Genomic DNA, 13,067 nt, shown 5'->3' with positions numbered 1-13,067 from the left:
ACACTGAGCCAGTCGGATCAGGGCCTCGCGGTGGGCAAGTGACTTTTGCTGTCTTCGCGATTCCAGCGGTCTTGTATTCGAGAATTTCGGCTCCATTGAATATGGGGTATTCGACTTTGCAACCACTCCCAGTCGAAGCCCACGACCAAGACGGCGCAACCCACTTCCGACCCAAAATAGTTTCGCGTTGTTCCCGCCAGTTGGCCACGGTTGACACATGCCACATTAAATCCTGCTCCAGATTATTTCTCCAAAGCCCTGCAAGAAATGTGTCTTTGGTGATTTCAGCCATCTCACGGGCCAGGCCAGAGAGTGCAGGCAACATATCTGAGGTCTTGGTGAGATTAAGACAGGTGTACTCGCCTACTACCCGATGCCACCTCTCATAAGGGTCGATCTTTCCGTTCTCTGTGCGAAGGGCTGATGACGATGTGGTCGTGCGGTTGTTTAACAACGCGACATACTTCGATCTCGAACGCAGCGGGGTGTACGTGCCAGAAAGACCAACGACGTTGTTCCAATCATAGTGCTGTTTACCACCGCATTCGCATGTGTACCCCTTCCCGCAGTCGAATGCAAGCTCTCCGTAGTTGCAGTGAATGACCCGGCGAGAGAGAAGCCGCTCTTGGAGGCACCAGGCTCTATTGAAAAGCGGAAAGTATCGTTGAAGTTTATCGTGCTGTGCCAAGTTCCGAGTTGCGCCTGTAGCTAGCGCAATGAGAAATTCGTCCCCGGTTTGATTCGTGACCTTGAAGCATACTGGTGGGGAAGTCTTGGAATAACATCCTCCCTTTGAGTCATGAGACCAGCTGACTGCGATGGTTGCATATGAGTTGCGATAGATGTCGACCATCTGTGCGGCTTCCCTCTCCCAGTCCGCAGAGTTGTCTTGAATTATACAAAGAGAGTCAATCCACAAGTATTGGACTCTCAATTTCAGCGTGATCTTGATTGCTTGTTGGAAGCTCGGAGGAAGCAAAGACCATGGAATAAAATTGAGCCTCTCCTGGAGAGTTGCGTTCTCCGTTTTAGATCTGATTGGGGTCTTACCCCAGCAGTGACTGAGGCATATATAAGTTCCTCTTTGACCTCTTGTGTTCACAAGACGTACGCCGTCGATTCCGTTGTCCGAAACTCCGGTCACGTCGATGAGACGCGTTGGAAGTTCCAGCTGGGTCCCTTTGCCGCAATCCTTGTGGTTCGCTTCGCAGTCTCCGATCCAGGCTCGGGCGCGTTGAAGACTCAAAGAAGATGATGTGTCTCCTACAATCCCATTGGTTGTGTCCATCCGTCGAAATGTATTGCATGAGTTTGACAGGTTGAGGATTCTGACGCATGTCTCCTGTCCGTCTGGCACCGTGACTTTCAGCGTGCCCTTGTGGCCTACGATCCATCTGATTGTTGAAGAATGAGAAAGAGATAATGAATGTTGTGCCTCAGCTTCATCAAGCATCAGTCTGATAGCTCCACAGGTCCCACATCCGCTAAGGGCAGATTCTGCCAACTCGTGGTACTCAAAGGCCTTCCCTTGAGCAACGCGGTGCTTGCCTCGTCTGACGATCTCTTCGTGTGATGCTTGTGAGTTTTTGATCGCTTCTGGCGAGATGCGAATTCAGAGCAGTAGAGAAGACAGCCTTCGGTGCCAAATGTGTCGAAGAAGTCAAATGTTTTTGGTCGAGTGTCATCCGCCCAGCGGGTGCTGAGAGCGTCCTCGAGGATAATGAACGAACTGAACAATTCATGTTCGCTCTGCCTAGATCATAGATCACATGCAAATAGGTTCAGTCAGGCATTGAGTCTATTGGAGAGTATGACATGATCAGCTTTGTACGTCGCACGATTAGGCAGCCAGGCTGCCAAAGTGCGGCCTTTTGTGACACAGTCACACGTGCATCATCGGGGAAAATCTACCAATTACAACTCTCCTGCAACAAGTATATGTTCATTATCCCTGCTACCCTGCTACGAGCGGACTCGATCAATCTTTCAAAGACCACTAAAACACATCAAATGTTTTTGGCGATCGAAACAACCCGATCTCATCAACATCGTTTCATGGCAGAACTCACAATATAAGTACTAGTTCTTGCGCTCATTATTGTTCACTCATATGCTTATTAAACACCCGAACTTCCCGCTATCCTGCTGGAATCTCACTCCGCATCCCATCACTCCGCATCCCATCTCATGGAGGAGACAATGCCACCGTCCACCAAAATGTCCGTACCAGTGATGAAGCAGGACCCAGGGTTGACAAGAAATGCGACTGCGTTGACAATGTCTGCCGGCGTCACAGCCCTCCTAGCAGGAGATATCCTTACTAGATTATCAACGGATCCATCCACCCCGTCCTGATCAGTCCGAGCAGGAATCACTCCAGGGCTCACACAATTGATCCTGGCCCCCCTTGACCCCCAAGCCGCGGCAGAAGCCTGCACCCGAACCAGCTTCCCACGCATGGATAGACCGTATGCCGCGGCCGCTCCTTGTGGGCCCGGCTCATTGATGTTGAAGTCGGGATGCGCCAGGAGCCGTTCCCGTGATGCCGTGGCAAGGTGACGTTCGAATGCGGGATCTAGAGGTGGACAGAGGTGACCCGCCATTCCGGAGATGCAGACGAAGTTGGAACCAGCCTGCACGATGGGAAGGAAGGCATCCATAACGTTGATGGTCCCGAGCAGGTCGATTTCGTAGACGGTGCGGGCGCAGTCGGCTGCTGGACCTACGCCAGCAGCGAGAATAATCGTCTCGACGGGGCCTATGACAAAGGCCTTTTGCGCAAGCTCGTTGACCGAGTCGAAGCTTGAAATATCCACGAGTGCCGTATGAACAAAATAGCCTTCGTTGTGTAAGGCGGTTGCGGCAATGGAAAGCCTATCGGCCGAGACATCCGCGAGCAAGACCTGTCGGCCGATGCCCAGACGGCGGGCGCAGGGGAGGCCCTTGCCGCCGCATCCAATTACCACGACCACATTCGAGGATTGCATCGTGTTTTTCTTGCCAAAGATAAAGTATGCTTGATGTTGTATGCAATTGGAAAGAGGACGCGTTTCATAGTGCCATGAGCAAAGCTTTCGATGTTGGTCAAGCGATGGAGTCATGCTGGACTTCGCTCTCGCTCTCGCTATCGGTATTGTGTACCGCTAAAACTTCAAATCCTCTATATTCAACGCTAAATCTCTTGTTGGGTTGTAAATGTATCATTCCGATGTCCACAAGCCTTCGTTGTCACAGCTGACTTTAGTTAAAGGATTACGGACGGCGACAAGGACGTTAACGGAGACAACAACAGAGATAACGGCTAACGTGAGGATAGCTACGAGTGTAGAGACACTGAAGCGAAATATGCCATTGAAATTATTGAAATTACTCTTGAAGACCTGCAGTGAGACCATACTGGGCATCACGAACAGCATTTCGGCGATTGGGCGGCATCTCGTAAAGGTGAAAGACACGAAAGAAGAACTACAAAAGCCAAAGAAATAGCATGAATATTAGAAGAGCAGAATGATACATGCAGCACTTCTTTCACTTCTCCGCCCGAATTGAGAGATTTGTCACAACAATATGGGATGTTCAATAACGTACGAGATAGCTATGCCAATTAATACATCGTAGCGACTACCAATGCAAAATCTGCTACTGTGGCATAGGAGGCGGGAGGAGTGCTATGGATGCTACGTTCCTGCTTAGAATACTGAAGACGCTAAAGCTCTGGTGAATTCTCTCCTTCTAGTATCACGGCTGTGCGGGCAACAACCGAAACGATAGGCGACCACTCCGATAGGACGTTTTTGCCATGCATGAGGCCATTGTTCGTTCGGACTTGATACTGGTATTCGACTCCATCCTCAACACCCATCGTATCATGTCGGTTTGTGTCTTTGCGCCAAACCTCCCACTCCGAAGTCTTGTCGGAGCGGCATCTCACGTCATATCCTAGAGCGCCGTATACGCGATCCCATACAACCGTGATCCCCTGCGGCTGAGCCACTGCAGTGACGTTCACTGGAACAGGACTCGGTCTCTCTGGGATCTTCTGCGGTATGACGATTTCCCTGGTGCCGATGCTGAAATGAGACACCAAGGTTTGAGAGAATGCTCTGGCAATCTGGAACTCGCCAAGGGCGTTAGGATGTAATCCGTCGTAGCTACCATCAAAGCAGTCATAGATCTCGCGTATTCTGACCAAACGAACAGGAGAATCTCGATTATCCCAGCTGTGGATCGATGGCTCCAGGTATTTGTTGTAAGTGTCTACCATCTTTGCCAATTGCTTGGTGCCTTCCATGGGAGTTCGTTGAGGGACACTTGCGACGGCAAACTTCAGGCGTGGACTGGCAGAGCGGGCGTTATCGAGCAGCTCCTTCATGACCTTGATAGTGTCTTCTGGTCCTCTGACGCCCCATCCCATGTCGTTGAAGCCAAGCATGACAAGTAGCAAGTCTGGTTCGTACGTTGCCACCTGCTGGCGGATCGCCTCCGCGCATTGCCCCGTTTGCTGTCCCCAGACTGAGAAGTGCTGAGATCCAAATTTCATTCCGTCTGCGTAACCACCGTTGTCCATGAACTTGCAAACCTCTGGTGATGCCTCATTTGACTGTTCTATCGCCAGTAGAGACGGGCTCGATGTCTGTGATTCCGAGGGTTTGAAGGTGCTGTTGCACGGACCAACAAACTCAAAGTTGAGATTCTCCTCATTGAGCCATTCCCATAGCCTGTACCGCCAGGTGAAGTCTCCCTCGCGGCCGTGAGACATCGAGTCCCCGACGACCATGATCTTGGAAGGGTGCTTGATTTCCGTCGAGTGACCGGGCATAATAGTCAGTTTTTGTTCTGATGGTGTCAGCATTGATGTCATCGTAGACTTCATGGTGGCGTACCGAAAAGGTGCATCTGAGTCCGGACGAAGCTCAAAGCAAAGCGTGAATATCCTAAAGCAGGTTGATGTTGCTGTGGGATTAAAATGGTGAAGTTGCACATCAAAATTCGAGCAACGGCTGTGAAAGGATTGAACAACATTTTGTAGGCTGCCTGATAGGTCTATACAGCGCAGCACTCAGGATCGCTAGTGTTATGTCGTTGGGGAACATTGGTGTCGTCATTGGGCGTCGGCAATTTGAATCTAGTTGACTTTCCGTTCAGCGGGGAAACTCACCTTCCCTTGCACTTTCTTCGACGAACACCTGGTCTGTGAGGCAGGCGGCACCTTCCCACAATTTGCGCTGTTTCGGATCATTCATGACAAAGTAACGTAGAAAGTGGTTTCCTCGGCAAGTATGTCGTCTTGACTCTTTCCATGATTAAGCCATGAACTCGTTAACAGGAAAGGGTCTGAGGCGCTCTGTAGGAACTCACGGTCCGAAGTAATCAAATTACACTTTGGCCTCAGCACACATTGAAAGCAACCGGTTGATCTACTGCAACTCTCTTAAATCCTTAAAGACCTCAATCTAGTTGTCAATCCCCTCATTCAAATGGCGAATACCTCTCGTCGAGTAGTCCAAAGCCAGCGGTCCATGCTAAAGCCCGGCATATTGGTTAGGTGCTGCTACCTGGGGGCACTAAAGAAGCAGAGTGGAGATGCAAATTGGAGTCGTCGATGGGTCTTGGCGGATAAGTGCAGCAAGACGGGTTAGGGCTGATCCACCTTTTCCACCATTGGGACATATTTGCAAAATTGTCATCTTCTCTCATCAAATGGCATCCGATATGGTGTAGTGGCCAACATGATGCCCTCTCATCTCGTGAGAGGTTAGGCATAGCCCCGAGTTCGATTCTCGGTTTCGGAACGTTTTGCTTTTGCTCCGGCTGGGTGCCGGCCCCCACGATACCTGTCTTATATGGCCGAATCACAGAGGATGCTTGTACTTTTGTCTCTTTGGTTGCAGTATTCGCAACTTGTTTGTTTCAAGCTTGGCAAATCTAACTAGATATGAAAGCAAGTGCATGAGCATGTACAGGAAACTTCACAGTGGCGGAACCAGTCTCGTTTGTGACAATATGCGATGCTGAATTCAGTATTTTGTGACTCGGATTCCTATTTTCTAATTCTCCCGAAACTCATGAGAGCCGTTCGTAGAATGTCCTTTTCCAACTACACGCTGAACCTCCTCAAAAGCTTTCTGAAGCCACTCTGCCCTCGTGCGACTACCACTGACCTGAAGCTGTCACGGTTCTCGGGCTTCTTAACCTCCTGATGAACATAATAGACATCATTCCATCTAGCTAATGATGTGAGGGCTGATCGGTGGGCCGTATGCCTCGACAGTCTCGCGCTTCTCCTCCACAGCCGGGATATGAGGGTTTATGGGAGGACCGTAGGCCTCGACGGTATCCTTCTTTGTCTTGGAAATGATGTGGGGATTCACAGGAGGCCCGTAGGCCTCGACTGTGTCTTTCTTCGAAATGATATGCGGGTTCACAGGCGGGCCGTACGCTTCGACGGTGTCCTTTTTGGAGATGATGTGCGGATTGACGGGAGGTCCGTACGCCTCCACGGTGTCTTTCTTGGAGATGACATCCGGGCTGGTAGGAGGGCCATATGCCTCGGCGACAACTGGCGCACCAGAGGCGAACGAGACGCAAGCTGCGACGGTGACAAGAAGACTTTGGACACGCATGATGAATAATTGGTATGATAACCGGCTGTCTGAGGGCTGCCAAGTTTGTGTTGGCCTGGTTGATGACTTGGAGTTGATATAGACCACTGATGATTGCAACGGTCGTCGCTTTATACCGTTTCTTCAAGCCTGCCAACCTCCTTGGTCTATCACCTGGGTCAAGACGCCTTCAATCGTCAACGCTAAAGAGGTATTCCGCTGTCCCGTCGCGAAGATAAGCGCCCATTCTCTTCGATATTCCGCCCGACGTGCTCGTAACCAAGTAGCGCTTGGTCCTGGTAGGACTAAACTGTGTATGATACCATTGTCGCCAATGTGACACGAAATCCATCGCCAATCCTACTCGAAGCATCATGCCAATGAAGGCATGTCGTATATCTCACATGACGTACTGAACACATACTTTACATGCCGTTTCGAGACAGTCCGAGATCGTGACTACTGGGCTAACTCCATCGAGAAGGTGTACAACCGCCCCCAAGTGCTGGGTGGATTTACAAGGGGTATCTGCAAGCGCGGAATCCCACGCTTAGCAAGGGCCGTTGCCAAATAGACTCAATTCCTGTCTACGCGTCGGATCAGTGCTGCAACCTTGCCGAAAGCTCTACTTCATCTGCGTCTCACCCTAGAGTGTCTTGTTCCGCTGAGGGGCGATCTTTTGGGGTCCTAGAGGCACGTCTTATCTTTTGCCTTCACCCCATCCTTCCGCTGTTTGAGAGTTCATCGTCAGCAGATTTCATGTGCCAAGTTGACATTCGATGGCCTATTTCATTCTCAATATTCGGGCTGTTTTAATGCCGCGAAATGGGCTACATCAAGACATCTCACTCATTCGTACTGCCTCGTCGCTGAATAAGTCCGGTTTGGTAGTCAAATCTCACTTCTTGGCATAATCCTGGCGGTCTCGGCGCATCCTTTAGCTGCATTGTGTGATTGGGCAATGCGTCCCATGCAACCGCGAGTTCCTACGCTTTATGTAGGACGTGAAGGATCTAGATGGCTTTTCGATTTCGGGCAGGTGGAAACATTTTATCTTACGACTTCACTCGGTCTGGACAGTCTGGCAGAATCCTTCATTTTGCCATCGCTTACGGAGCACTGCGACTTTGCCGACGTTGACCCCAATGAGCGTGCCAGGAAAATCAACATCTTCTGGTACAGCCCATTTGCTTCGCTTGCGGTAGACTCTGCTTTTCAGTTCAACTCACAGAAATGAGAGAGATCTATCACAACGGCCTTGAGGAGGACTCTGCCGAGAGCCTTTTGGATGAGGTGAGCAAAACACTTGTTGCTGCCGACTTCTGATGAGGAAAGCTAAGGATTGGAGTCATCGAAATTGAACTGGCCCTCTCAAGTTCCTCCGAGTAGGCAGGTATGGAGCTATCGCTTGAAAGCAATCACGATCCTCAATGTTTTCTTCTTCGTCTTGTCGTGTGGAATGCTGTTTGTCTCTTGGAGACTACTGCATGACCCCATTCGGCTGATGAAGCAAGTGTCACCTTACAGTAAGTTCATGCTATCTGTCTCAAATCTTGATCTCATGCCGCTCTTCAGGTCCCATACTTGACGATCTTCCAATCAAGCTCGAGACCGTCGAAGTCAAAGGAACGCTGTTCAACGACTACACTCCATCCCGCATTTGGCGACAGCCGCCCAGCGAAGAGGTCGACAAAGCATGGGATGACATGGCGCGCATCGAGTATTTTGGTGTAAGCGGAGATGCACTCAGAAAGATGGGCAAAGATCCCAAGATTTCTGTGTCTATCCCTGAGGACTGGGGCGTGGGCCCCGACAAGTATCTCGTCGAGATTGACATGCAACACCAGCTGCATTGCCTCAATGCTATACGTAAATATGCCTACTGGGACTATGTAAGTTCATCGAGGTACCTCCATGCCGAAGCATCCTAGACGACGGGACTGATGCAATTTTAGTATTACAGTAACTCATACAAGAACATGTACGTTTCGGTGGCCCTTTTTGGTTGGACGTGATGCTGACTTTGAACAAGTTCAATGGCACCGAAAAGGCATCAAGCTCACTTAGCACACTGCGTCGACATCATCTTGCAGGCATTGACATGCAACCCAAGCCTAGATCTGATATCCCACAACTGGATGAAGACTCAAGAAAACCCATACCCTGACTTCAATATCAAAAGGCAGTGTGTTGCTCATGATCCGATTTTGGAATGGCAGCATAAAAACGGCATCTCTGAGCAAATTTTGAAGTTCAAGAACCTTCCCAGGCCTGTGAACTTTCCTGAGGTGGAGCCGGAACCTTCGATTCTCCTGATCGGAGAAGATTTGGGGTATCATGATTGATTGTATCACCATTCGTCGTCATGTAAAACCCGTGCAGCAGGATATTCTTTTCGCGTTTGTTCGACCTGTAATTATAACAATGGAAGCAGACCGTTCAAGGCTCGAAATCCAAGCTAATAGTTCAGTTGCAATAGAATGCATCAAATTCAATAGCATTTCAATTTTTTTCGAACTAGATGCACTGTGATGACATAGAATATTTTAAGTTAAATGAACGAAATGTGCTGCTCGTGAGCTACAGGCCGCGCCACTCTGTTTCGTGGTGATCTTGGACCTTAGGGCCCTTGTACGTCGCCAGGTGATACGTGGTGTGATCAGGGTGAGCCTTCAGCTTGTGTTCGGCTTCGATTACCTTGTACATCTCTTTCCACTCCTTCTTGTTCTTGATGACGTTACCATGCTCATCTTTCTGAAGCAGGCAAGGGGATTTGTCGCCATGATTGTTTTGCGGCATGTAATCGTCGTCTGTGTAAAGCTTTTGGATAAGTGAGTGGTGCAAGATGGCGTCTCTGGGGATATCTCGTGTCTGGCCCCTGTTGAGAGGGAATCGAACCCATTCCCATGTTTCAGTGTCCTTCACCGGGGCGTTCACCCTGCCCCAATACCAAAATCGATTCCAAGCGTTCTCACCATGGGTGAGTTCCCATCGCTTGATCAGAGGGAATATTTCTGCAAAAGGCATACGTTAGTCTTTCAGAATCTTCCATATGGGGTGAAAGCATGGATCTTACCCAAGAAGTTCCAAAACAAGACGGTGCCGAAGCCACTTCCGAACCCAAGCATCAAGGTGTCATGAACCGAACCCTTGACTGCCGAATCTTTGTTGTGCTCCAACCGATGCCTGAACTCATTGACCTTATCTTTCCGCCATTTCACATGGCCATCAGCCTCAAGCTCCTTGATCATCCACATGAGTGGGACATCGCTCAGCTGGCAAGGCTCAAACTTCATCATTTTCGGCTTCCTGGTATGGTCCTTGTTGTTGCAAACAATGTTCTCGTGGCATGCGGTGCACTCGTTCTCCGAGCAATTGTCGTGCTCAGATCTGCACTTCGACAGTCGGCAGTCCTTGCCTTTGCAGAGACCGCAGTCCTTGCACACGTGGCAGTGGGTTTCGCCGTGAGAGTTCTTGGGTACCTCGCGGTTGTTCCCACTCCACCAGGACCTCCATCGATTCCAGAACCAAGCATTCTTGTTGTCTCCCCTGAGATGATCTTTGACGGGGTCCCATCCTCCTCCGACGTCGCCATGGTTACCGGGGAACCAAACTTCCTTCACGTCCTCGGAGTCGTGATTCTTTCTCTTGCCCTCGTCTTGCTTGAAAAGAGCGGCTTTAAATTTGACTCGGCGCTCATCAACAGCCACAGCATGACGAATGATGCGTGCAGTGCCTTTGACAAGCACCTCCTTAGTCGCGTTTTGCTCCATGACAGCGACTGAGTTGACGCAATCCCAGAGGCCTAGGAAATGAACCTTAACATTGGTTTCCTTGGACGGATGCCGAGGCCGGTCGGGGTTGTAAGTCCACTCCTGCTTGCAAAACGTCTTGCTGAACTTCCTGAGCTCGCGGGTTCGGTCTTTGCGTTCCTTCTTTTCCAGCTTCTTCTTCACCACCTCAGGATCCTCATTTGGCTTGGGGATATCATGCTCCAGGTCCTGATCTTCGTCATCGGAGTGTTCGTCCTCGCCCTGACCTTCATGTTTCTTGCATTTGAGTTTTCCAGCAAGGTAGCGGTCATAAAGTCGATAAGCAAAAGGAACCATTTCCTCATTGCCTCGGCAGAGCAGGCCTACAGTGTAGACCATTCGAGCAAGGAACTTGGCTGTATAGGCTCCTCGGCTGAACCCGAACATGTAAATCCTGTCGCCCTACACACGTAGAATCAGCAACTGGGGCCCGATTTGAGATGTGGTACGCCACTCACAGCTTCATAGTATCGCATTAGGAACCGGTAGCCAGCCATGATGTGAGCATCAAAGGTACTCGCAAACCCTTCATCAATCTTCTTCTCGACCGTGCTCCAAGCCTCCTGGAAACCATTCTTGTGAACAGTCTTCTCGTTGACAGAGTAGGTACCGATACCAGCTGTTGCCATGGATCAGTTACAATGTTATCATCTAAGCAGAGGGGACATACTCTGGTAGTAGTGGAACTGGTCCTCATGGTTACGATCAAGCATGCTCAGCAACTTAACGACGTTGGTGTCTTTCTCCGTCGCGGAGAAGTCATTGCCGGTGCCATCGAAGCACAGGATAAGGTTTCTCTTCGTCTTTCCCGGCTGCCGATCCCTGGGAAATTGCTGCTCGGTGGGGCTGTTCTGAAGCGACGACAGAGCCGTGTCCACGGAGGCTTGAGACTGGTCGGAAGGGAACGACATCTTGACTATGAAGGATGTAAACTTTCGATATCTTGTGACTTGGGTGATTCCTGTCGAATTAGTTTCAAGGAGCCAAGTCTTTATATCAGTTCCCTGTCTGTAATCAAAACAGGGTGCTTCTGCTGTTTGCGCTGCCTCAGCATCGTTGGATATGCCGCTGTATCAGCACATGCCAGCGAAAGCCCAAACATGCGAACGGAAATTGAATCTTCGGCTACTCCCTAGCAGCATGTTTAGCATCATGAAAACGATTCCACTGCAGATCCCAGTTTGAGACGTTCGTCCCGCTAGAGCCCGCGCGCTCAGCCCAAGGAACACCATACTCACAATCCCATCCTCATCCTGATCGCAGATTTCCTTCGCGCCTATTCTGTTACGGTTTAGGCTCTCAGGTAGCCACATGTTCTTCAACCTCTGCGTTTTACTCCGGTTGGAGAAGTGGTTTCGCCGAACAGGGCTAAGCGCCACGGGCTGAGAGTCCGGTTGAGACATCGCACGAGACACTGTCTGACTGCCCAAGTCAGCTCCGTGTCTTGCAGCGCGATTCGTCGAATCAAGAGGCTCTGGCGGGTTTCCCCGCTTTGTCAGTCAACTGTCCCGGGTGCGTCTTCCCGAACTGAGACGCGCTTATGGCTGTCTGGGGCATTTCTGTGTGATGATCTCCCTGCCCGACTCCACGTTCGCGGAGACTTGTTGCAGAATCAGCAATATGAGCCAAGCCACTGGGTCGAGAAATACGAACGCAATCATTCCAGGTCTTCAGCCTTCCTGGTGATTGATATGTCCCTGGTGTTGCAGCTCCTGAGATAGAAAACTTGAGGCATGTGCTGTGATGAGAGAGCACAAATCGGTAGTCATTATTCGGGGGTGTCTCAAGTCTTTCTCGGAGTGTTATCTTGCCAAGATCAACCCGGCTATCCGGAGTGACTGAGAGAAGAAGTACCGTCAGCGAACGGCAATTACCTGCCGAGGAGCCATCAGATGTCCGTCCAACATTCTTGTCTGGTTCCTCTTGATTCATAATAGAGCGTGCGTCGTCCATTCAAAGAGGGCCGCGAATTTTTCATACTTCCTCCAGATACCAATCCTAACAAAAGGCAGACCTCATCTTGGACTTCAACCTTTAGGGACAGAAGTGCACGTTCCAAGCTTCGGTGTCTGTTCTCTTCGTCCTCGTCAACTCCAATCGCGTGCTACCTCTTATGGTTGTCTCTCTAGTCATGCTATGAATTCCTCTTGTTTTGGGTTCAACCTGAGCTAGCGAAGGATTCACGGCGATCTTGGCCGTTGGTAACAGATATCCTGCTTATCAAAAGCCTTCCAGATTATCTTAGTTCGTCTGAGACCTGGTCCTTCTTGCTGCATTTTCCTGGTTGGGCAACCAGAATGGCTGATCTTCGCTAGTCAGTATCTTCAACCAGTGGTATTCACGTGTCCATTTTGGGCAGAGCACATTTGGCCGAAATCGAATGTCTCACATCACGTATCCCCCACCGAGTCAACGCCAGCGCTGGGTCAAGACATGTACCAACCGCAGCCAACCAAACTTTTTGGCATCGGACCGGTAAACGTTCATTTGGCAAAATATGGATCCTACTAGAACTCACGGAAATCATACGGCCCAGTCGGCTACGTTGCTTGATATCTAAACATGGTCTCTAATTCTCGGGACCTGCCGATTATGTCATGAGTATTGCTATCCGGGTGGATGTAATACAGACGCTGAATCACTGTTATCCTCC

At 50.1% G+C, this 13,067-nt stretch overlaps 5 protein-coding genes across 5 annotated transcripts; 1 reads left to right on the top strand and 4 right to left on the bottom strand.

The window, feature by feature from the left end:
• Positions 1-2,168: 2,168 nt before the first annotated feature.
• On the bottom strand, positions 2,169-2,987 carry hsdA-0 (3-alpha-hydroxysteroid dehydrogenase/carbonyl reductase; the record flags this gene model as incomplete). Its single annotated transcript, XM_036639879.1, has 1 exon — positions 2,169-2,987. The coding sequence occupies one exon, from the start codon at positions 2,985-2,987 to the stop codon at positions 2,169-2,171; it is 819 nt and encodes a 272-aa protein (XP_036494245.1).
• Positions 2,988-3,706: 719 nt separating this feature from the next.
• Positions 3,707-4,873, bottom strand: CGCS363_v008029 (uncharacterized protein; the record flags this gene model as incomplete). Its single annotated transcript, XM_036639878.1, has 1 exon — positions 3,707-4,873. One exon carries the CDS (start codon positions 4,871-4,873, stop codon positions 3,707-3,709), a length of 1,167 nt encoding a protein of 388 aa, XP_036494916.1.
• Positions 4,874-6,224: 1,351 nt separating this feature from the next.
• On the bottom strand, positions 6,225-6,623 carry CGCS363_v008028 (uncharacterized protein; the record flags this gene model as incomplete). Its single annotated transcript, XM_036639877.1, has 1 exon — positions 6,225-6,623. The coding sequence occupies one exon, from the start codon at positions 6,621-6,623 to the stop codon at positions 6,225-6,227; it is 399 nt and encodes a 132-aa protein (XP_036494915.1).
• A 1,212-nt stretch (positions 6,624-7,835) lies between these two features.
• On the top strand, positions 7,836-8,947 carry CGCS363_v008027 (uncharacterized protein; the record flags this gene model as incomplete). The annotated part of the gene is made up of 4 exons (XM_036639876.1): positions 7,836-7,895; positions 8,207-8,494; positions 8,558-8,583; positions 8,635-8,947. The coding sequence occupies 4 exons, from the start codon at positions 7,836-7,838 to the stop codon at positions 8,945-8,947; spliced, it is 687 nt and encodes a 228-aa protein (XP_036494895.1).
• Positions 8,948-9,182: 235 nt separating this feature from the next.
• Positions 9,183-11,325, bottom strand: CGCS363_v008026 (Uncharacterized protein; the record flags this gene model as incomplete). Its single annotated transcript, XM_036639875.1, has 4 exons — positions 9,183-9,616; positions 9,679-10,816; positions 10,873-11,033; positions 11,085-11,325. The coding sequence occupies 4 exons, from the start codon at positions 11,323-11,325 to the stop codon at positions 9,183-9,185; spliced, it is 1,974 nt and encodes a 657-aa protein (XP_036494894.1).
• Between the last annotated feature and the right edge of the window lie 1,742 nt (positions 11,326-13,067).

Source organism: Colletotrichum siamense (genome assembly GCF_013390195.1).
Source record: "Colletotrichum siamense strain Cg363 chromosome Unknown KSG_Cg363_contig05, whole genome shotgun sequence".
In the NCBI taxonomy this organism is placed as follows: Eukaryota; Fungi; Ascomycota; class Sordariomycetes; order Glomerellales; family Glomerellaceae; genus Colletotrichum; species Colletotrichum siamense.
The sequence above is the reverse complement of the archived record's forward strand: the minus strand, read 5'-3'. Positions and strand labels throughout refer to the sequence as shown.